The 25,395-nt window shown below is 42.8% G+C and overlaps 1 protein-coding gene across 1 annotated transcript in view; it reads left to right on the top strand.

Annotated features, from left to right (window-relative positions):
* The window catches only part of LOC113169465 (furin-like protease kpc-1), a 133,712-nt gene that overhangs the window by 105,321 nt on the left and 2,996 nt on the right, over positions 1–25,395 (top strand). The window contains exons 15-19 of the mRNA XM_026370864.1: positions 7,980–8,090; positions 8,397–8,490; positions 10,363–10,548; positions 18,799–18,922; positions 22,859–23,025. Coding sequence (XP_026226649.1) covers positions 7,980–8,090; positions 8,397–8,490; positions 10,363–10,548; positions 18,799–18,922; positions 22,859–23,025 — 682 coding nt within the window. The remainder of the gene's footprint in view (positions 1–7,979; positions 8,091–8,396; positions 8,491–10,362; positions 10,549–18,798; positions 18,923–22,858; positions 23,026–25,395) is intronic.

Raw genomic sequence — 25,395 nt, 5'->3', positions numbered from 1 at the left:
GGTAGAGGGGTGGGGTGCTGGGGGGGATTGCTGAAACATAGCCACAAAGAAGCCTCTGAAACACAGACACTGTGGAGCTTGAACCGGAGCCAGAATGGAGGCTGAACAGGAGCCAACGTGAGAATTGAACAACAGCCAGGACGGTGACATGAGATAGAGCCGGAATAGTGCCTTGAGACGTAGCCAAAATGGCAGCCAGATACTCAAGGGGATAGGAGGGAGCTTGGGGCGGCTAACTGTTTTCTTCACGGCAATACTCCTCATCACTGGAGGTTTTAAAGTGTCCCTCTGCCACCCTCCCAGGTACTTAGGCCTGTCTGTCTGTCAGGCTGTTATAGAGTGACTAAAGATGATTTATCTCTGAGATTATCAGGGCCAGTAGCTACGCAGTCGCTCACACAATGCCCCGCAGAGACAGGTCAGAAACAGACAACAACACCTTCCAGGGCCAGCACTCCTGACACCTTTCTGTCCTATAAGCAAGAAGCCATTTATAACTGACCTGCACCTTTTAACACAGCGACAGGAGAAAGTCAGACGCCCGTCGCGTTGAGCGCATGTGCAGGTTATCTATTTTCAGACATGATATTTCATCACCTTAAGGTAAAAGCAGCTTGTTCTTGCATGTTTGTGTCAGTGTGTTTTTTTTATTTTTTTTGTGATGTATGAACAAGTGGGTGTGTGCACATGTAAGGGTATGTGTGTGTGTGTGTGTGTGCGTGCGCACGTGTGTGTGTCAAAGCACAAGGTGCTGCGTGTGCCTGCCAGTTCCATCTGCTGTTCTATTACCATAGACGTGATGTACCTGCCACTTCCCTCCTCAAGTGAGCTGTGTGTGTGTGTGTGTGTGTGTGTGTTGTGTGTTGTGTTCTCCAATCCTGTTGTTAGATCTGACAACCATTAACACAGGCTTGTAGTGAAAAAGGGGGAAAAATACTCTCAAGTTCCAGATCCCACCCTGAGTCTGTCAGACAAACTGTCTAGGACTGTGGAAAAGCTAGACTTCTCTCTTACATTACACTCCTCCACCTCGAGCTTCACCTAAGTGGAGTGTATCATCATTACATACTGTAATGTTCTGTTGCGTTTACAGTAAGTTGTCAAATTTATTTTGATCAGGCTCATTTGTACTGTATTTGCATGCTCTGTTGCACATTTAAGTGATTCTCCTTTTTTTTCTATAACACACTGTCTTACAATCTGTTCGAGAGGAAAATAACATTAAATCCAGTTGTTACATCACCAAAACACCCAGATACAGCATCACTGGAATTTTTTCAGCAATATGTCAATTTGATACCCGAGACATGCGCTGTAACCAGCTGGCTATTCTAGTGATGAAAATTATTAATGAATTAATAGATACATCTCCAGCCTTATCTGGCCATTGCAGAGCTTTACAGCGAGTTGTGGCTCATTGTTTGAGCCGTTCCACCACTTTGTCACTGTCAACACTCTTATAATGATGTTTTCAACTGGTGCAGGAGGTCGTGCACGCGATCTGATCAGTTGGTGTGTAAAAAAAGTTTGGGAACTAGCTCAAAGCAGCACTAATAGGTGGCCACAAATTCAACGCACATATTTTAGTGTGGAAAGGAGTCCTTGGTAGAAAGAAGTTTGCTTGACTGAAGATCAACACCATCACAACCACATCAGCTGATTTTGTACTTGTGTGTGTCTGAAAACAGAACCTATGTGCATCTTTTTAGTGCAGTATAAAATGTTTGCATGCTTGTGTGTAATACCAGTGTGCAGACACGCCTAATGCAGTGTGACCAGTCTGTCCAGTAACAGGTCTGTCTCTCTCTCCCTCTTTGTGTCCCTGGTGGGATTGTAAAACTGGCCTTGTGTCTCTGCCCCGGCCACATAGATTAATTAATTATCCAGACCTCCTCTTTTTTTCTGGCCGTGTCAGTTACTCTGTGCCTGAACATGTGCTCTCTATAAATGTGCTTTAAAAGGGAGAGAGATTGCAGGTGGGTGTGTGTTTGTTTGACCTCAAATCATGACCAGTTATTCAGGGAAGTTAGTTGTTAAGACAAATGTAGTACCTTATCTCAACCTCTTCATTATCCTCTTCCTCACTTTTTACTTGTGCTTTTCACAGAATAAGGCATAAAATGTTCTGGATTGTAATCCTCCAGTTGTTATGCACAGAGTCAAAAATGTTGCTGGTAATTGTGTGTGTGTGTGTGTGTGTGTGTGTGTGTGTGTGTGTGTGTGTGTGTGTGTGTGTGTGTGTGTAGATGTGCATTTGATTGATGGGCCAACAGATAAACTGGGCTGAATGTGCCAAGCGTGTGTGTTGTGTGTGTGGCATACACTGACTTGCCCTGAGGGACAGGGGAAGCGGAGCGCTGCACCTCCTGCAGGGGGTGCCGTGTCTCCCTGCAGGGGGGTGCAGCAGGCAAACAGAGGGGTGCCTGTACACCCCTCCACCCAAACCCCTACACGCACACACACACACCACCCAGCTCCACCCTACTGCGATACAAGACGGGTGGGGGGTTGCATGGACCCTGTGCTCCTCTAAACCTCTTCTAATGCATAATTCATGTACAAGTAGCAATTTAGATTTTTTGCTAGAGGGTTAGAAAAACAGAGGAAATTTCAAAATAAAGTTCCACAACAGCCAGTACCTCCAGTCCTTCTCATTTAGAGTTAAATTATGTCGCTGCCACAGTTGTTGCTACATCTGCTCTGTAGTTTACTGAGCTGTAGTCACTATTTACATCAATATTAGCCAAGTTTCTGGAAAACAGTGCAAAAACAGATGTACAACAATAAACCTGATAGATAGATGGACCCCACCTTGAGATCACCTTGATACTTACTGACTTTATTTTGTTTTGGTTTTGGTTTTTAACCATTATTTGGATGGTGTGACATTCCAGATGCAATACATGACTAAATAAAACACATTTCATATTTCCTATCACTGTGTTATAAAATACATAGATATTGCCGACATTTTCATTTGATGTAATTCCCAGGATGAAGTTATGTAGCAAATATCACTGTGTTCAATTAAGAACTGAAAAAAACCACACTGTTTTTGATTGTTAGATTTGTGTTTGCTCTGTCACATGTAGTGATATGGCATCAAACGCTTGTCCCTCAGAGGAGGCAAACAAAGCCTCCTGGTTCAGTGTTTGCTTTGTCTGGAGTGAAAGGAAAGCACTCGGGGCCTGGGAGGGAATCTTATGCCAAGCTTGTAGTGCAGCGCTTACTCTGTCCCTCCAACTCTCTCTCTCTCCCTCTCTCTTTCCCCACAAGGGCAGAGACATCTAAACGGACTGTACCTTGGTGTGCGTCCAACAAAAGCTCTCTACTGAATTTCATCCTCTTTTGAATTTGTGTTTGAATAACACTGGAGCCACAAATCAAAATATGTTGGACACTGAGAGTGAGGTCATGGTGCGTAGATCATCGTGGCTTCCAGAGAAGTCTCCTTGTGTAAGAGAAGGGGACGGCTGGCTGCTGCTTTGACTGATGGCTGTAAAGACTGACAGAGCCGTTTGGTGTGCATTCTCCTGAGACTAAGTCCATTGCCGTGCCAAACGCCTCATTTTCCTCCCCGCAGTATATTTCATTAAACTTTTAACTCTTTGCAAGGTGAGTCACTTGACATTTGGAGACTGTGTTGCTGGAGGCTGCTGAGTGTTCCTCTGTCTATAATTTCACATCAGAGGAGATATTTGCCTAATACATCCCCCTAAAAATATATTTCACAATCTTTTCTCTATAAAAGCACATTCAGAACAATGAAGAGGGTGAAATTGTGTAATATCCAAACCGACGAAGCTGAGCAGCGCAGCGCAGCATTTTCATGGTTACAGCCGTGCAAGTCCCAGTGGCACACATATAATTAAGACCTCTTCTTAATTACTTAATAAGCCTAATTAGTAACATTTCTGAGCAGCAGATTTGGCTGTGAGAGCGATGGAAATCAGATGAATGTTAAGTCTATTTGTTATTTCATTTAAATCCTAATGTTAATAAAATTAGTGCATCATGATATAACAGAAACAAACCTCGCTGGAATTGACCATAGGGCTAATGCGGTTTCTCATGCTCCTGATAAACATTCAATTAACACAGAAGGAGGAGAGAAATCATAGAAGACAAAGGTGAAAACATTTTGTTGGCTACTCTAGTCACCAAGCAATTCATGTATCTACTCTTCATTCACTTTTTTTACTGGTCTGTGGCCAGATGTGATGGAGGCATGCATGAAATTGAACGGGGGGGTCTGCTATGTTGTCATCAGGATAACTAAGGCAAGTCCACCAATCATGCACTGGAGCTGCTGCTGCATTCCTGGCCACTTAATTAGAAGTTGTTGGTACCACAGAAGGTGTCACCAACCTTTTCAGGCACTGAACAGATGGTTTCCCCTCTTTTTGAGGTCCTGCCAATGCCCACTCTGTGGCTCCTGGGAAAATGACCTAACTCACAGGCAGCTGCTTAGTGCGGCTTGAGTGATTCTTTACAGCCACTTCTATTGGTGGGAGGGGTGGGGGGCTTTAGCAGGACGTACCACTGCAAACAAGGGGTGAGACCGCTGTAGCTAGGTCCCCGGATGGCTTCAAAAAAATCTGTTTTGGTTTCAGCATCGCAGTTGTTAAAGGTTTGTTTTTAATGCTGTGTGCAAAGATGACGCAAAGACCTTGACCCTGGAGATCTTGATGTTTCAGTGCTAGTTGGATTTGTGTGCACCTTCCTCTGCTGTTGGCAGATGGTGTGAATATCAACAGAGAAAGGACCTGGGAAGGCCCGCATAACAAAAAGTGAAAAGGGTTCCTTGACAGTTACAAAGAGGCTCTGTGGGGGGGAGTGGCCTTCATCCTAATGGATAAAAAGAAGGAGGGAGTTTGAGTTTGCAAGGGCATTCGCCAGTGAGAAGAGAGAGTGGACGCAGAATATTCGATGGCCGCAGATTCGATTTGCGTGGAGGCGGGGGGTCAGGGGTTTAACATGCTTCGTGCTGCGTGGACAGAAGATCGGCTGTCACTCTGTAGTCAGCTTGGCGCAACCTCCCTCCGACCACGCAGGAGGTGGAGAAAGAACAAGTTGAAAATTGGATGACTGCATTTTCTGACTAATTATTTGACATGCATTACATTATGTGGGTTTTTATCTTAAAGACATTTTAATTTGAAACATTTTTGTAGTATGTCCAAAAGTCTCAATCACATTCAAAGAAAATGTACAAATCGTGTGATTAAACTGGAAACCACGACAGCTACAAACCCTGTTCCGCACTTATTTCTATCTGAAGAAATCACTCCACTCCCCCTGAATGCTGAATGCTATTCTCTAAAAGCTGAAAGACCAGAGACACTTCCTGAAAAGTGGCTCAGCTCTGAGGTAGTGTTTCATTGACATGGCAGAGGACATAAAATCTGTCATTTTCATCATGTCCTGTCGTGGGTAAACCTGTTTCCTGCAGCTTTCTCTATGTATATGTCTGTGTGAGTTTATGGCTGGCAGGCCCGATCGATCTGCAGTAGCTATAGGATTTAATAGGTGCACAGTTATCGCTAAGGGTTACGGGGTGGGGAGGGTATATTTAATCACTAAAAGGGAGCAAGGTGGCATGCCCCGGTCACAGAGAGTTTCTGTTTTATGGGATGTCAGGGTATAAGGTCTCCGCACACTGCGAAACATCTTGCGTGATCGATTGTTGTTGTTTGTGTATGTTCTTGTGTACAGTTGTTGTGTGAGTCAACTCCACAACAACAGTACATGAGAAACCCTTGATTCTAAATCTTGACAATTATTCACAGTAAGGTGCTGTAGAAGTTTCTTTAAAATACCAGGACTGTGTAGAGGCATGCAATAGTGAAAAGGTGTGTACCCTGGCTATACTCTGTTTTTTTCTGTAGTCAATTTATTCCATCCATTCATTTTCTTACTGCTTTCCCTGTTAACGGTCACAGGAGAGCTAGAGCCTATCCCAGCTGTGACTGGGCGAGAGGTGGGGTACACCCTGACATCACATGGCTGACACATAGATAAAGAGACGGACAATTAGATTGAACAATTAACTCTACCCTCCATGTCTATAGATGAAGAGAGCCCACACAGATATGGGGGGCACCCTGCAGACCCATGGATTTCAACCTGGGCCCTTCTTGCTGTGAGGCAATAGTGATAACAACTACACCACCAGGACCCCACAGCTGATTCCATAAAAAGAAAAACAACAATAAACTGATCAATTAAATGTAGCTAAAATCTTGTCTGAGAACTATTAAAAGCACAGTGACGTATGTTATATGTTGCACTAGAGTCAATCCAACATACTCTGCACTGATGCCATTAATAGTCACAGACAATGTGTAACATTTTTATGGAACTATCTGTTAAGGATACCTATACCTAGTGTAGGAATTAATGGGCTTTGAGCAGTGGGCCATTAAGATGCTTGGGGAGGTCACAATAAAGACAAAATGACACATTATTAGTTTTTTTTTAACACTAAGAAAAATATAGAATAGCACCAGCCTAAGGTTGCATTCACACTGACTTAAGCACTGCATAAAAATGCAGCCCCCTAGTGTCGTTACAACAGAGCAAGCTGTAAAAATAACTAAAAGGAGTGTGAACGCTTCTTTAAATATGAACGATCACAGTTGCCTTTCATGTCAACTAAGCAGATTTAGAACATTTTACCAAACATATAATACAGTATATATAATTATGGTCTCCATACTCAGTAAGGCTCCATGTCAATGATTGATTTATTAGTCACAGATCTAGTCAGTCACTAGTCTACAGTCATCTCTTGTCAACTTGATCTAACTTCACAGCTCTTAAAACTCATGCATGACCTTGAACTTCAGCAGCGCACCTCAACCCCACACGCCCGTCTGCCTAATGCTATTATGTTGGGCCCTACATGCTAAAAGTCATTGGTGGTGATAGTGGCTGATTAAATTGTGTCCATTGATCGCACGGCGCGCTCTTAGGAGGAAGGTTTGGGCTGCAGCTCCTGCCTCTCCTCCTCAGACACACTGACAGTCTGAGACAGAGGAGATGGAGCCCCATGCAGGGCAGCAGATTGAGTTATTGATCAGCTCTCTCCTTTCTCCTGTCTCTGTCTCTGCTGCTGAGACCCCGTCATCAGGATAATGAATTTCACTTATTGCAGATTAACGGCATAAGGTCTGTATGGTAATAATGACAGAAATTAGCTCTTTGTCACCCCCTCTGGATTTCCAAGAAGGAGGAGGGAGGAAGGTTGTTACAGCCCTGTTACTCAGTCTGGGGCCTGTGATTTTAACAAGAAAGAACTGAAAGAGAGGGAGAGCGCATGAAAATGAAAGATTGGAGGGACAATTAAGGTGAAACTTAAAGAAGACTGTGGTTTCAGCAACACTGAAGCAGCTGTGGAGAGTTCTAATGCAAGAAATTCAGTCTGATGGAGGAGAGTGAAGGAGAATGTAAGGAGAAGAAGAGAGGGAAGAGAGGAAAGATGAGAGCAGATGATTCTAAAGAGATGTAAAGAGACGGTGAAGCAGGAGCAGTTGAGTGGGGGAGAGAGAGAGAGTAAGGTAGGCAGTGGTCATACAGCCACCAGCCAGCTACGGCGCTTAAGGGTAGCCCATTGTGTCTCCAGCACCCAGATTGGGGCGGTAAAGAATGAATAATGAGGCTTGATTACAGTCCGTGAGATGGCACATTGTTCAGAATCAATCCTCCAGGCAATTACAGGCAGCACAAACAGCAGCCCTCCGCCTGAGCCCGGACAGAGTGGGAAGCGATTGTGTCAGAGCACAACATCATCTTCGTCAATGACTTGTTGCCTCCTCATGTCGGAGCCATTAGCACTTACTCTGCCCCTGCAGCACGTTCGGACGTCCACACGACGAGCCTCTGATTCACATGTGAGGATGGAAGTGCAACAGCACGCCCGTGTTTATCATATATCACATTTACCCTGTAACAGAGGGCACGTTCTCCACTTGTTTCAGGTATGGATTTGGACTACTGGATGCAGGGCTGATGGTACAGCAGGCCGCACACTTCAACACTGTTGCTCCACAGAGGAAGTGCATGCAGGAAGTCCCACTTCATACCAATAGGTAAAACAGCTTTTTGAAGCAGTATCTTCTATATGTTCAGTGTTTATTGCTCTTTACAGATGTTTGATATCTTGTATATGCTACTTGTGGCCTCAGTTTCTGACTTTCACTACCTTTTACTTGACCTGCCTCAACAAAGCAGCTTCCCCACAGGGATCAATAACCTTATCTTCATCTGTACTGTCACTGCTTTATGTGTGTGTGAGTGTGTAAAAAGCATGGAAGACAGAAGTCTGGCCATTGAGCGACAGATGTGCTGATTTCTTTCTTTTTCTTTTCTTTTTTTTTTTTTTTTGGATTGGTTAGAGGCCTATCTCCAGGAGGTGGAGTCAGTGTGAACATCCTATCAGAGGCCTGTCATGGGAGGGCTAATGAGATCAACACCCTGGAGCATGTTCAGGTAAGGCAGAAGTTTAAATGAGCAAAGTCAAATAGCATAAACATGGGACATTTTTGAAAAGTTTGTTATTGTTTCTTCTAGCACTGATTCAAACATAAAAAAATCTGAATATTGCTATAAAATATTGATATTTCTTTGCACCCATTCTTAATTATGTATGTGAAAGAGTTTGGCTTTTTTGGAAACACAATATGCTTATTCACTTATGTCATGTTGCAGAGACCCACTCATGCCCGTCCATTTGACATAAATCTGCCGCCAGCACATGTGAAAGCTAGTAAACCGCTACCCTGGCTCCACTGTGTGGTTTCAGTTGAATTAAAAAAACAAGATGAGGATGAACTACTCAGCTTTAGAGCTGTCTCCAGTCTTTATCCTAAGCTAAAAATGCCTAACTACTGTTTTAAAACCCGCCCAGAAATATTGAAATTTGCAAAAATGGTTTAAAAGCCAGCTATACATCGATTCTCCCATATACCCTTGTATTGTGGTTTTGCAGTAAATCTGATCTTGGAGCCTTTGTTTCTCACCAGTGTTCCCAGTTGTCTTAAAGAAGATACAAATCTAAAAGAAGTGTATTCACAGCTTAACTCCTGCTAACAATCAGGGAAGCTTGAAGATTCTGTACAAATTGTTTTCGGGGGTTTCTATGTCATGTGTTTTATCTGACAACAGAAGAGATAAAAAAAGGATCACGCTGTGATGTGTAATGTGTCGCCTGTGTCGTTTGCAGAAAATGGCAAAGCTGTGTTTTCTTGAGTACGGGCGCATACATGCAAATGTGTTTATGTTTGACTGTGTCAGCAGGCATATGTACTGTACATGTCTGCATACGTGCACACTCAAGTCTGTGCGAGCTGTCTACGTTTGTGAGTGTGTGTACTTGTGAAATAGCAAGGAGAGAGAGAGAGAGAAAGAGAGCGAGCAAGCGAGAGTGTGTCAGCATGTGAATTGAAAAGGCTTCATCTTTGCGGCTCTGCTCCCTGGCAGAAAGCGTGGGTCAGGCCATCGCTGCGAGGTGTGATTGATGGACGTGTTGCCGTGGTAACACGCCGTAAACAGGAGCAGGCTGTCAGTCTTTTTGCAGCTTAGCGGCTCTCTCTGCAATGTGCCATTGTCACACCAGATGTGCTGCTTGTGATGAACAGGGACAAGGAGAGTGTTTACTGGGTGGGAATTGGGGGGTACATGCACTTATTTAAACCATTTAGCTAATATTCCCCTGGTTCCCCTGGTTCTCCTCCTGGTTCCTACTTGATTTAAACTTAAACAATACACAGTGTTAATATGTTTAGCACTGCATTGTTACTGTTAGTGACCTAATCAAAGGTTTTGTTCATCCGTGTGTCAGATGTATTAGTTCAGATTTCACTTGTAATTGCAGAATCCTGCATTTTTAAAGGAATAGTTTGACATTTTGAGAAATACACTTACTTGTTTTCTGGCCAAGCTTTAGAGCAGAAGAACAGTCCCATTTTCAAGGTAAACATGAATCTACTGCGAGCAGCCAGATAGCGTAGTTTAGTTTAGACTGAGGGACAGCTAGTCTGACTTCACCAGAACAAATCACCAAAATGGAAAAATGAACAATCATATTTCCCTAAGACATGTATGCGTATTAATTCAAATGGGGTTTGTTTCAACATTCAGATAAAAGCGTGCACATTTTATCATTAAACTATCTTATTAAAAAAAATAGACCACTCCTTATTTCACTTATTTCACACTCAATAAGTAGCTACAGGTGGAGGTAGGGACAAGCTGAGAAGCCCAGACAGCTTGGTCTCTCTTCCTGTTTTTGTTGTATTCTTTTGCGTATATCTTGTTCACACCTCCCTTTCTCCCCATTTCTTGCCACCTGTCTCTCACCAGGTGAGAGTGAACATCAGGGCTGTGTGTCGCGGTGACCTCTCTGTAAGTTTGGAGTCTCCAGGCGGCACAGTGTCCCTGCTGCTGGACACGCGGCCCAATGACGCTTCTACTTCTGGCCTGGAAAACTGGACACTGATGACAGTCCACTGCTGGGGGGAGCAGCCACGAGGCCTCTGGACCCTCCGGGTGAGAGATTAAAGTCATCAGTTGTGCTGTGTTGTGTTGTGCTGATTAGCAACTTTTAGCATTTTAAATTGAGAAGATGATAAACATGGTAAACATTAGTATATTATACCAGGTTGCATGTTATTTATGAGCATGTTAGTGTTTAGCATTTAGCCCAACAACAAAACTAATGTTTTTGATGCGACTTTGAATCCAATGAAAAACTCCTATTTGTGACTGCACATGTGATAGGTAACGCAGCTTGCTTTCAAAATGTGCCAAAACAAAATCTTGGCACAGCTTATACACAAATTTTCATACACCCTTCTGGAACCCCTCTTTCACATACCGTCTCTCATGATATAGAAATGATTTGCTCAGCTTCGCTCTTCCGGTAACAGCGGCGTATAGAAGTTTAAAAATAGCCCAGCACAGCACAGCTCAGCTCAGCTTGGTTCAGTTCATTTTGGCATAGCAATGTGAATCATCCTCTACTTTCATCTCCGAGCTTCAGCCAAGCATGGCAATCTTCATTTTCCTCCCCGCACTCTTCTTTTCCTTTTTTTCTTTCTCTCTCTCCCATAGATGTGGTGATGTTTGATATGGAGGAAGGAGCTAAAATGGAAGGGAAATTAAGATTTGAAGGTTAAGTAACCTTGGCCGGGTTTGACAGACACAATACTGCCAACGTCTGATTAGAATCCATACTCACAGACAGTAGCACGCTGAGGTCATTTACTGTATATACACGTGGGTGGTAGCTGCTAGTAGAGGTGAGGGGACTCTCTGTGTATATGTATGTGTGTGTTTGAGTGGCAAATAGGCATCAGTCCTTGTAAACAGTTGGAGGTTTATAGAGAAAAAGCTGTGAAGATGAAAGACACCCACCCCCTGTCCTCTATCACCTGCCTCTTCCTGCATCACACACAAACACATACACATACACACACGCGCTCTTTCTCTCTATCTCTCCGTCTCCGTCTCTCCCACGTCCCTCGTACAGATTTACTGTCCCCTCTGTGACCAATTACCAGGGCCCAGTGTGTCGCAGAGACGGGGAGGAAACACCATGAAGCCGAGCCACATAACGGCGCTGCTGCTCATTACCAGAGGGCCAAGACGAGTCACTGCGATGCTCGCAACATGAGTTAACTCTCGCATCTGACGTGCCGCATTCCTTAGCACGCCGCTAATCAGCACACACACACACACACACAGATACACATACACACTGATTGGTTTTTTTGCTGGTTGTCAACTTTTCTGTAGATTTGAGAGAGATGTGGACACACACACATACACACACAGTGCTGAACGCTCAAAATAAGAGTGTTGATGCTTGAAGTTTTCACGAAAAGGCACAAAGAAGGACAGAGGACACACATCAAAACACTGTTGTTACAGATTGAGTATCATGGTTCTCCTAATAATGGTCTGTAATAGGGAGAAAACATCCTTACATATGTTTATTATTTAATGGATAATCAGGAGGACTAACAGAACAGACAGGAGGAGGAAAGGTAAAGAGTCAAGGGTAACCTATAAGATGGAGGCCCTGGACTATTTGCAGGATCAGTATTTAAAAACTGTTCAGATCAGTATTTAAAATCCCAAGGGCAGCAAATGAGGGGTGGTGCAGGTCTGTGGAGAGTGCATATTGATTCATCGTGATGACAATAGTCAAAGAGCGCTGTGGTGCTGCTAGAATAAAAGCAAGACTCAAGAGGAAAGGGAGTGTTATGGCTCGAGGCTCAGCTGACCTTCCGGTGCTGTGAAGGAGATGACACTGAAGGGCTGGAAATACACTCTCTCTTCTCATGTCTGCTCTTCCCTGTGCTCGCTCTAGCGCCATCTGCGTTGCCTCAGCTAAGCTCTCACTGTTGATCAGAAATAGCGTTGCACAATATAGAACCTCAGGATGGAGATAAACCAGTCTGAACTGATTAATCACATGATTTAAAAGCAATGTGTAATAGTTCGAGCTACCATAAACAAGAGTTCATAGGCAGATAAAAGGGCCATAATACCATATGTTTATTATATTAAACCTATCTTTCCTTGACCAGATTTAACATTGTGTGCTCTCCCTTGTGGCATCCTCAGCACTTTTCTACCCAAACTAAACAAGTGCCAGTGTCTTCATCATTCAGGGTGATGATGAAAACCCTGGCCTTGGCATGTTTCTGGACACAAATGTTTCAGTTAAATAAAAATTGATTATCAGTGATGTCATCCATTAAGTGGGCTGTAGTTAGATATTAGAGAGAGATAGATATCTCAAGACCTGGAAAAGGAAAACCTAAGCTACAGTATATTCACTAGGTGAGAGGAAAAAATGCCTCATTGTTATTAAGGTAAACTAACCTTTTAAGTGAGTGTGTAATTTATTGTAATGCAGCAAATAGTCTTTCTACCAACCTGGCTCCATGTGGCCATGTCCACAGGGTGTGTGTGTGTGTGTGTGTGTGTGTGTGTGTGTGTGTGTGTGTGTGTGTGTGTGTGTGTGTGTATGCGTGTGCGTGTGTGTGTGTGTGTCGCAGGGTGGCAGTGGGTTTTGACCAGAGACATCTCTGATTCCCAGGGGACGTTGAGACTCAAGCTGACTGTGACTAGTGCTGCTGTAGGAATATAATGACACTATTTAGCCTGCAGCGCTGTGGCTACACGCACAAACAAACACACATACACAGCCACACTCTCTGGCTCTGACTGACAGATGATATATTTACCATCATCATCCCTGGTGCTTCGTCTGGAGTCACTCATGTTCCTCCCTTTTTAACTCCCTAGCAGATTACACAAACCAAAGACGCACAGTGATGAACTGATAACAGTATAACCAGATAATGGAACAGCTGTGGAGGGGTAGCTGTAACTAGCACTCCAGTTCTGTAGGAAGATGATGACTTACTCTAAAACATTCAGATCGAATTCCACATAATTACATGTCCAAACACTGTCACAGGTTTTCAACCCCCCAAAACATGTTTGTTTTTTATTATAATTTATGATATTAAATGTCAGTTATCAGCTATTGACAGCAGCATTAGGTTTATATTAAAGGTATCAAGTGAAAGTGTATCAGCTAATGATGATAAAGTGATTCAAAGTACATCATTCTTCACATTCTTTGTAAGCGATGGTAACATACAGCGTGACACAGTAATTATAAAAAACAAAAGAAAAATGGAAACACATTTCAGATCATTTATTCTGTGAACTGTAAATTGTTAATTGTTATGTTCTACACTTGAATTGTAGCACGAGTACAGTGGGTGTTAGTATAGTAACTGCAGGAGGCTACAGTATACTAACTAATGACTTACTAGTTGCAAAGCTAACATTGACACTTTAGTGCAAATTGAATATAATCCCACAACCGTCTTATATGTGGTTACTTTTGATGTATAAGTAAAGTCTTATTACCTGTTAGTTACTCGTTTGATACACTACTCGTACCAGAGGAACATTATCAGCACTGATGAACAAGTGTAAATACATCTCTACACTTTACTGCAGCTGCATATGACTATACAGCATCAGGTTTAGCAGACGCTGTCAAAGCCAAGTTGCTACAGTGAAAACACAGTCACGCGCTTTCTCACAAACGTGTACTTTCACCCACGAATGCTTACACATACACACACAGACACACACACAAACACACTCTGAAATGCTCTGGCCCAAGGTGGATTTCTAGAGGTGCATATATTTACATATATCTGCATGTTTAATGAGTTTTGGGAGATCAAGCGATCCGCTCAGCCCTTTGTGGGTATTTCTTTCCTTTCTTTAGTGTGTGTGTGTGTATGTGCGTGTGTGTGTGTGTGTGTGTGTTTGTGTGTGCATTTGTTTGCAGGGGGATGGGTCTCCATGTAAATATCACCCACTGTGTGTTGGCACCCATCACAGATGGTCGGGGGCCAGGGCACCCTGTGGGCACAGGATACCTATTTCTGGTTGTCTACATGCTTTGTGTGAGACTGGGAGAAGAGAGAGTGTGAATCTGTGTGTGTGTGTGTGTGTGTGTGTGTGTGTGTGTGTGTGTGTGTGTGTGTGTGTGTGTGTGTGTGTGTGTGTGTGTGTGTGCACTGTATTTTGTGTCATTTTCTTATTTATTTCTTGTATATGTGTACGTCTCTGCCCTTTTTGAAGAAAGGCTTTTGTTTAATTGTAACTCTATGCTTCACTGCATATTTTAGCAGTGTGTGTGTGTGTGTGTGTGTGTGTGTGTGTGTGTGTGTGTGTTTGTTCAGTTGGTTGTATTTAAGTGTGCTGCAGTGTGAGTGTGCCTGCGCGTGTGTGTCTCCCAGCATGCAGCGTGGCTATGATGGCCCTGTTTTGGATGATTGATGTGTTGGAGGGAGCAGCAAGGAGCTCAGGTTGGGCCAGAGCCTCAGTCTGACACGCTGCTGCTTCCCTGCTGCTTTACATATGTAGACACAGCAAGACTCCTCCTCCCCTCCCATCTGACACTGCCTCCCACTCCAACACAGCCAACACTCACAGGTTCCTTTTAGGATTTTTATTCTGAAGCTCCTACTACTTCCATGAAAGTAAACCACATATTGTTTTCTAGCACCTCCTGTTTCACAGTTTACTGTGCATGTGATATTCACCCAGTACAGCCACAGTCATTTATTTAAAGTAATAATACAAATGTATTTAGCCTGTGATATTCTGTACAGATAAAGTTTATCTCTGTCTTCCTCATACTCAGGTCCTGAAGAATATTTTATAGTCTATAGTGTATAGTTTTAAATGTCTGAGGAGGAGTTGCATAATGAAGGGTTTGACATTGTTTAGGGCCCAGATTACTCATTACTGCTTTTTATTCTTAGATGGTTCATTTGAATCTAATCAAACATATACAGAGATGTGCAAAAGGCTTAGGCCACTATTAGACATAGAAGATGGTCATTTATATTTATTTCTTGGTTTTTACATTAGAACAACCAAAACACAAGCAGTGGTGTCTTAGCTGCTTCTCCTTCCACAAAGACCATTTCTGATGAAGCTTCTTCAGCTTCTTCAGACTATAGAAGGATCAACTAATCCAGATGAAGCTGACAGATGCTGAGCTGGGTCCTTGCTGGTCCTCTTCTGTCTACTTCTCGTCATTTGTTCTGGTCTTCCACTCCTGTTTTTGTCCTTAACCACTGCAGATTTGAGATCACACTCTGCATTTATCAATTTAGCCTACAGAAGCTGTTCATCATTTACATATTTCCTATCATTTCTAGTTGGATTCTATTAAAGAGACTAAGACCTACATTTTCAGTATAGCATTGCAAAAATAACACATCTAATGGTGACAGAAACAGACAGAACAGGCTGACAGTTGAATACTGAGAGCCATACTGTTATCAACCTAACATTAACAATCATTAATGTCAAACACAAAATGAGTAACTGTAATATTACTGAAATTCAAAATGTAATCCTTTATACTACTGAGATATTACATTACTGAAAACTAGTAACAGTCCACGTAGCATATCATTCTCAGGGTTTAAACAGTCTGTAACACAAATTCGTTGAAGCTTCACCTGCTGTAAATAAATAGCACAGGGCTTGTGAGACTGTTTTTCTCAGCCAGTCTAAAACGGATCACTTTCATTCACGCTGATGTCACATATATGTCATCCTTGCAGTAAACGTAGAAATGTGGACATTTTTACACGGAGATCAAACCTTCTGTGCTGCAAAATGTGTAGAAATGAATGGAATGAATTGTACCCTGGAGCACAATCTCAGTCATGTGTAATGTAGCTGTGTATGAACATACGTCACTAGACTTTCCTCATTGTTAAACATGATGCTGTCTTGTCTGTCCCAATAATGTTCTCTGTCGCCGTCTGTCTTCCTCTTGTTGGGGAAGTGGTCTCTTTTCCAGCTTCCTGGATGTTCTGGTCTCCTTCTATCACTTTGTCACTCAAACTTCTCTGTCTGTCTCTTCTACACTGTACCTCTGTTTCTTTCTGAACTCCTTTTTTTTTTCTCAGGCTCATCTTCTTTCGCTGGGTCTTACTTTCCTCTCTTTGACGCTCACCCGTTTTGATATCCTACCATCTCTCTCCCCTATCACTAATCCCACCAGGGCTCCTCCTTTTTTTCCCCTCTCTGCTTCCTCTCTCCCTGGCTTTGAAATCCTTCCCCTCTCCCCTCTGTTCCTCTGCTTCTGCTAATCCTTTCATTTTCCTTGTCTCTCTTTTGTCTAAAAGTCAGTTTAATTTCTTCTTTCTATTCGCCCTGGTTTTGTCTCTTCTCGTAGTTCTCACAGTTAGTATTCTACTGTAGTTAAACATCATTGTAAGATTGTACCGTCTAACGTGTGTAGTTTCATTTTTGGAGCATTGATTGGTAACTGGTGCCCAGTTCATATGATGATAACATGTGCTCAACAGTCATTTTTATAGCTGACACCACTAAAAATCATAAATATTTTACCTGTATATGAAATAATGATGTGTACCATTAAAATGTGTGTATAGATTTCAATTACTTTAATTTCAATTTAAAACAATCAACCAACTCAAGAGACTTTAACTCATGAGGTTTCCCAGGGACAGTGGGGTCGCAGCTCCTCAGAGAGCCATGTCGACCCAGCAGAAAGGCATGCTGGGAGGCTGAGAGGCATGAGAAGCGTATCGATCCACCTGTAGCATCCAGCTGTTTGTTTACCAACAACAAATCAATGCAGCACTCGGCTGGGAGCCGCCATGCCCAGCCTCTGGCCTGAACTCGCAAATACTCTCACTCACACACACACACACACACACACACACACACACACACACACACACACACACACACACACACACACACTGACTGGGCAGCTGCTCCGTCAGATGTGGAGAGTTTACATGGTGGAGTGTGTCTTTGAATGGCTCTTAACTAGAGGAATATTTTTGTGGTATGACAAATTAGCAAAGGAGCATCAGATCCTGACTCTGACACTACATATACACAACACACGTATATGCACAGGGGTGTCACTCTAATGTTAGCCATCTTGGTGCAAATCCATCCAGAGCTTTGTGCTTTGACATTTCCACTGGAAATTCAAGACCTTACGTAACTGACTGTGTAACACAAACTAAGGTGGGAGTCCATGCTGTTAGTGTTAGTGGAATATTTAGTGAGCATGTGCAGACCTGTAGCTAAAATCTGCACTACAAACTATAGTGTGTCAATTAATCAATTGACACATTTAACTTTAAACGTGCTGAAAAAAATACTCACATACTCTCGTTGCATATTGTAGCGTGCAGAGCCTTCCTCTTTCCAAAGCTAATGGAAAAAAAACACAGTTGCATTGAAATGAAGTTGAAATTAGTTAACTGATGGCCATTGCATACACTTATCATGTCATTAAACTATCAAAATACATTCTATTGGGAATATCATTCACAGTCACATTAAAATGCTGAACATAGAATTTGCATTGGGGCAATATAAGTTTTTAGGTTCTCCTCCTGAATCACATATTTGGGCATAAAATCACAGTCAAAAGTCACAGTTTGGCTTTCCAAGGAAAATGTCAATGCTCAGTTTTTCCAATATTTCCAGGATCAGCAAACATTTCTACAAACATGTTGTCACTCTGTTATTTTGAGCTAGCAGGTTTAGATTGACGGGCAACTTTTTGTTCCGGTCTGCGGTGTCAAACTCACCTTTCCTGCTGCTGCAACACGATTGGCTGCAGTCACACCACTTTACCAATCTGAAGGTCAAGAGATGTCACGAGTCATTTGCATTAAATTCAAATCTCTTTCTTTATGTCTTTATTGCTCTATTGTAGACTCATTAGATTCGTGACTCAAGCCTGACTCGAGATCAAGTCACATGACTCGAGTCCAGAACTCCGCAATAACTTAATGCCAAGATCAAACAGCATGATATCAGCTCAGTCGTGATTAATTTTGAGGTTGGTTTAAAAAAAAAAAAAAAAAAGTCATCTGTCCAAATGATGATTTAGAAAACAGCCTCACAGCCTTTGATAGATGCACTCGGAGTTACTAAGCCAGAAACCCTTTAAAAACAGCTCTTGTGCTGTCCTAAATGTTGATACTTTGTCCTGAAGCGGAACTACAATTGTGTCAGGGATAGTTTGATAAGTAGAATTTAATCAGATGTAAAAAAGTTTGAATTTCTCCAGATGAATTCAGTCCAGATGGTTAAATATTAGATGCGAGGAGACCATTTTCACAATAATCATTATTTTTTCTTTCATTAAAACGATGCCCATGCTGATGTGTTGGATTCTAGGTGACTGACCACAAAGGCACAGTGAGGAGCTGTATGAGGCCATCTGAAGAGAAGACAGCCGGAGCCGTGCTCAGTGTTACACTGATCCTTTATGGCACCTACCACCCACACAGGACCACGCACAGTATGTGAAACTGTCAACCACTCACACTACTTTGAACACATGCAAACTGAGGCAGGGTTACTGTAGAGACTTGACACATGCACTCAATGTACTCCTGAAAAACAACAGCCAATGAAAGCCAAATTAGGCAATACATCTGTTAATTAAAAAGCATAAAATGGAAAAATCACCAATGTACATTTTAGCTGAGGAGTTTGAGCCTAAGCACGTTTTTAAAGTTTTCCACCAGTGCAGCACAGAAACTTCCTTACCCTCCACTCCCACCACCAGCTGCCATCCACCTGCCTCGCCTGCTCCTTTGGCTGAGGCAGTGTAGTCACAAGAAGTCAGTCGGGCCACTGACCACAGGGACTGTGATGTGTAATTACAGCGTGACCCCTGGCTGTGCCTCCCCAATCCCAGTCCCCTCACCACAGTGTGTGTCAGCTCGCCCAGTGCCCACGACCTCTGCACACACACACACCTTGTTAGCCACACCGGCACGAAGCAACAGCACCATCCTCAATGTCCCTGTCGTTGGTTTTCAGGTTGTTAGAATCACCGAGGCATGCTGGGAGAGAGACAGTGAACCAGACTTTTCTGTTGATCTCTGTCAACAGGGGTTCCTGCCGGTCATGGAGGTCCTGGAATATCATGGACTTTTGAAAGATAAAAAAGAAAAGTCAGGGACCTTAACAAATGTGCTGATGAAGTTGGGACATTTTACAGATGGATTTCATTGAAACTGTATAAACACACTCGTGGTTTAAATGACAATGTGAATTTTAACCCAACCATGCTACAAGGACAGAAGAGCAGTTTTAAGGCGCGAAAGCTCTCCGGCTCGCTTCTGGAAACGCAGAAAGAGACGAAAAAGTCATGGAAAGTCTCCTGAGGGCCAGAGTGGGAACTCTCTCTCTCTCTTTCTGCGTGTGTATTTGTGTGTGTGCGTCTTGCTCTGTTGCTCTCTCGTCTCTTCCTGTCAAGATGCTGATCTCTCTGTTGAGAAATCAATGGCTCTCCCCCTCCTCCCCTCCCTCTCTCTCTATCCATCCATGTATCCCTCTCCATGCGCCTGGATCTAACCCAGGTTCAAGCTGTTAGTCAATCTGCTGTCTACACACATACACACATACTCATACACACAGACTACTCATTCACAGGTTCTTACAGTGTTGCTGCTCCTCAATCCTATCTCCAGTGACATCATTCTGTAGTAGTTTGCCACAATGGACCTCAACCACAGCCTGTAAAGTGTAGCTTGCAGGCATTATGGCATTCATCCATATCATGTTGGGTGGACTCGAGGCCAAGAGTCACATTGTTCCACATCAAACTGAGAAAACAATTTGTTTATGCGGCTGGCTTTGTGCAGGTACTGTCATAATGAAACAAGAAAGGACTACGAACTATTGCCACACGATTACAAGCATTCTCTAGTCTATAATGTATTTGTATACTGATGCATTAACTTTTTCTCTAAGGTGTTAGGACCATGAAAACAGCCTCAGTGCAATAATCTACCATTGTGTAGATATGTGCAAGTAGATTGTATGTTAGCATCTAGCATGAACTTTGTACATGTTGGGGTGTTTTTCTGTTTAACTGGAAAAGTTAGTTTATTGTACAGAATGTGCTTATAAATGCATTTATATCATGCATCCTTAAATATGAACCCTGAAAGGTAGCCATTCTTAGTTGGTGGACTAAAACTGATACAAATGATGACAAAGATATTTTAGGTGACATGTTTCCTTAGGTTATTATTTTCAAAGAAACACTAAATCAGCACTCCACTTAAATTGCTCTCTGCCAACATCCTCCACGTCTGTCTCCTGCCAGTTACCCTGCAGATACCACACACAGTGAGCTTTACACAGTGATGTGTAGGATGAGGCTGCAGCTCCAGCCTGGGTGTCTGCTTGTTTCCCTGCCTCTCTATGTGTGCTCAGCCCCATGTGTGTTTGTTTGGTCGCTGTGCGGCAAGTGAAGGTAAATTGCTGTGATTATGTGGCAGTAATTGAACAGGGATGGTGTGTTTAATTGAGTAGTTGTTTCCTGATGTTTCTCTGTAGTAGCAGGAGCCGCCGCGCTGACAGGTGCCTCGTCTCGTCTCACATAGATGAGAGTTTTATATACTGTATATATAAATTTATATATGTGTGTGTGTGTGTGTGTGTGTGTGTGTGTGTGTGTGTGTGTGTGTGCCTTTCTTTTGGGTGTCTTTGCTTTAATGGCAGTATTTAGCTGAGGGTGAGTGGGGAGGGGGTTTAGAGTTGAAGCAGTTAGAGGGAAACGTGGGGCCTGTGAAACGCATAATGTTTATAAAGGTGTATAGTTTCTAATGTTTCTCTAGTGTGTGTGTGTGTGTGTGTGTGTGTGTGTGTGTGTGTGTGTGTGTGTGTGTGTGTATTCTTGCTTACTTGCAAACGTGCATGGATATCTGTGTGTATGAGTTTGCTTCACGTAAGTGTGAAAAACTGCATGTGTACATGTGTCACTGTGTTTGTTTCATCTATCCCCGTTGTGTGTGTCTGTGTTTGCATGCTTGTGTGCATGCATTTGTGTCGTCTTGCATGTGCTGTGTGTCAAAATGTGTTTGTGTGTCAACACGCATGCACATGTGTTGTTAGGCGTGTGTGTTGGTGCGCTCGCACATGTGGCTTTATCTGATCTGCCTCCTGGGCTCTATGGCCCAAATCAAATGGTAGGAAACATCAATTTCACCATCCCGTCTCCGCGTCATCCTCCTCCTCTTACTACTCCCCCCTCTCCTCCTCTCTCCTTGAATAATTTCTCCCCTCTTCCTCCTCTTCTTCCTCTCCTCCCCTCCTCAGCGTCTTGCTCTTTGTGGAGGTGTGATTACGTTTCTCCTCTGAGCACCGGTGAGTTCAGTGTGTCTATGTGTGTGTGCGTGTATCTGCATGTGTGTGTTTGGTGACTGGTTGGTGATCTGAGCAGCCCGGCGCTGGGTATTGTGCGGTGCAATTCACGGACGACGTCTCCAGATGAATGCCTCCATTCACAATTACAGCCTCTCCATTTGCTGCAGCCCTCGCTGCCTTGTTGTTGTCTTCTACTTCTTCTTCTCTGCAAAAAAAGAAAAAGAAAAAGGAAAAGCAATTAAAGCAGGACAAAAACAAGCTAGAGCACAAACAGTGTACCTGGAAAAAGAAAAAAAAAAGTAAAAACAGCACAGGAAGGTACGTGGGAGTGTGTGTGGGGCAGTGATTCTCCAGTTGGGGGTTCACACTATCTCAGTTTTATTTCCAAGGAAAGCCACCCGGATTTATTTGAACATTCACAAATGAATCTCCTCTAAGACACTCACACAAGGACTCGGTGTCGGATATATATTTTTTGATTTTCCTCTTGTTCCGCTGTGTGCGTGTCTTAGGAGTCCACCCTCAAAAGAATCTGATTTCCTTCACACACACAGGAAGTTGAGGGAACCCATCTAAAGTGAGGACATTTTGGTGCCGCTGTTCACAAAGGGACACGTTTAGGATTAAAACACTGATTTATGGCTAAGGTAAACATTAGTTTGAGTCCCATTATTTTAGTACAGCTCAGCCTTGTGTGTCTAAAGGCAAGAGCAGTCCTGTTTGGAATGGTGGGGTCCGCCGCTGCCAATAAAGACTATTATATGGGACAAGAAATCAATAAATGTAAAAAGGACTGTAAATGTATTTAAGAGCTGCAAAATGTTAAATTATGAATGAAAAAAATCTTTAAAGGATTATAACTTAGGTATGATATAAAATAATAACTTCTTAGTAAATAATAAAAGATTTAACAATGCTAAATTAGCAAAACCAAACCTTTTTCTGTTTTTATTATTTTATATTTTCATCACTTACTCCATTCACGACATTTATAAAAAGTTACCTGATATTAGGCAGATAGATCCAAACAGTGCTTTAACAATAGTTTCTTTCTTCTTTTTTTTAACCGCAGAAGGAACCCTGCAGAGTATTGTGTCCATGGGATTGCATCATCCCATCCCTTACAGAGTGTATCAGAGGGACCGTTACCCCCCTCTGGACCTGATTGAATGGGTCTACCAAATGGAGAGAGACAGGAAGGTGCGCAGTGCTGATATCATCATCCCACCCAGACCCAAGGTACAGTACTGTACACAGAGCTGGAAAACACACGTTTCACACACGCTGTGATTTACTGTTCCAATAAATCACTGGTGCCGCCTAATTTCCTATGGATTTCAATTTCCCCCTGGACATATCTGCATTGATCAACTTCAGGTGTAAGGATGTGCCAGGCGTCGCTCACTGTGACACTGAAGAATGGCTTGCAGATCTGTGCCATTTGTGTGTGTGTGTGTGTGTGTGTGTGTGTGTGTGTGTGTGTGTGTGTGTGTAGCCAAAGTGGGATTTGTGCAGATACAGCATTTCAGTTGAACGCTGTTGTCATCATCGAGGCTTTAGGATACAAATCCTTGATAAGATCTGGAAATGTCAGAATCATACAGACAAAGATTGGTATCACACAGCTGAATCAAGAGTTGAGATATTGTTATTCTGATCATATCTGCTCCTACACTGAGCCTGGGCCTGATTATGAGGAACAATTAAATATCATTCTTGCTTCTCCAACAGTTGTTACAGCAGAAAAAAAGACTAGGGCAGAGCTCTCTTTGGAAATTACAGGACATTTTGTGGTGTATTTAATTGTCTTTCAGCTCTGAAGCAAATAGCTTATTATTATCCTCTCACAATCATTTCAGCCTTCTGTCTGCATCTGCGGCACTAGATGACAGATTCTTCTGTTGGTGTTGCATGTTGCTGGCCCAACATGTCCTTGCAGGGGTACATGGTCCCCTGGCCTGTAGATGAGTTTTGAGTCAGTTTTAGGAGGCAATGACGAGGCTTGACAGTGTCTTTACCCCAAGTTCCTCCCCTAGAGGCACGTCTGAATGGATCGTAGAGGCAAGGAGGAGAAATAAATTGGAGAAAAGGATAAATCGATGCTTGGCAGGGAGGCAAACAGACCTTCCAACCCCCGGCCCAGACACACACACACACACACACACACATACACATATACCATGGCATGGCTTCTTTTCCTTGGGCTGTATTGGATTGGTATGCAGAGCTGAGGAGAGAGGCGCTCAGAAAAAGACTTGGCCTACAAATGATGTCCTTTGTTTGATCCATTAGGTTGGGGGGAGGTTGGTGGATGGATGGGGAGGGTCGTCCCACGGAAACGGTGCAGGGGTTGGGAAACAAACATCTCTGTGAGTCTGTCTCTCTCCCTCTCTCTCTCTATCTGCCTTTTTCTTCTTCACTTACAGTTTCGCATCTAAGGGAGGAGACAGCTCTGCTCCAGGAAAAGCTGGTTGTCATGTGTTTCTGTTGAGTTCAAGTTAGAGGGCAGAAAAGGATACCGTGTAGGTGTTTGTGCAGTACATTGTTAGAATGTATGTGTACGTATGCTAAATTTACCAATATGAAGCTTTCAATTGGAAACTATTTATAGTTTATTACCATGTGTATTCATTTTTTTAAATCACCTTTGGATGATATAAACTCTGAGATTTAGACACGTCATGTCACTAAAAACACAAGTAAAGAGAAGAGTTTGATAAAACAGAAGTGATGGCCAACACATGACACAGGAGGTAAGACCCAGCATCATCCTCAAAGACTGACAGGGTCTCATTTAAAACCTTTCCTCAGCTCAATGACATTTGTCAGAATGCTCCAAATCAGATTTACCAAACGTTCTTCACCGGACAAACATTTCACCTGTTCACAATGAGGTCTGCACTGCGATCTTATCATTGATCAGCAACTGGTGTATAAAACTGCGAGTTACTCTACATTTTCAGTCACAACAAATCATGTGCTTAAGTTTGTTGTGTTTGAGATGGCAGCTGCAAACCTGCAACTTTATCTAGCTCCAATTCCTGATGGGTGCTAAAGTTCAGCTCCTAGAGTTTGTCTCAAAAGTGAGGATGTAACAGATAGAAGGTGGTTAAGTCCTGCAGTAGCAGTAGCCCACCACCACTATTACAAAGCGACACAAACACACTAGCACACAAGTAGAAATGCTCACAGCAGCAGAGGCCACATTCACAGCCATGACATAGGCTCTGTGTAACATCATACTGTAGAACAGTATGATATCAGGAATCCTTCTCCTCGAGGGCCACTGTCCTTCATTGCACTTACAGCTTCTAATTAGCCAAACACATCTGATCCCGGTAACCAGCACTGGGTAGGACAGGGAGAGTTGGAAAACAGGCGTGGACACCCCTGCTGTAGAATAACACAAAAATATACAAAATACAAAAATTGGTTGCTGGAAATCTCCATATATGACCATTACACTGATGAAACGGATATAATTTCTTTTATTTTAAATTTTTATATTATAGACTGTAGTGGTTCCAAGTCTTTTTTTTTTTCACTTATGAATTCACGATTTTAAGACATCATTTTTTCTGTTTGTTTGTTTTATTAATATTCTTAATA

This window comes from Anabas testudineus, chromosome 16 (assembly GCF_900324465.2).
Source record: "Anabas testudineus chromosome 16, fAnaTes1.2, whole genome shotgun sequence".
Classification (NCBI taxonomy): Eukaryota; Metazoa; Chordata; class Actinopteri; order Anabantiformes; family Anabantidae; genus Anabas; species Anabas testudineus.
The sequence above is the reverse complement of the archived record's forward strand: the minus strand, read 5'-3'. Positions and strand labels throughout refer to the sequence as shown.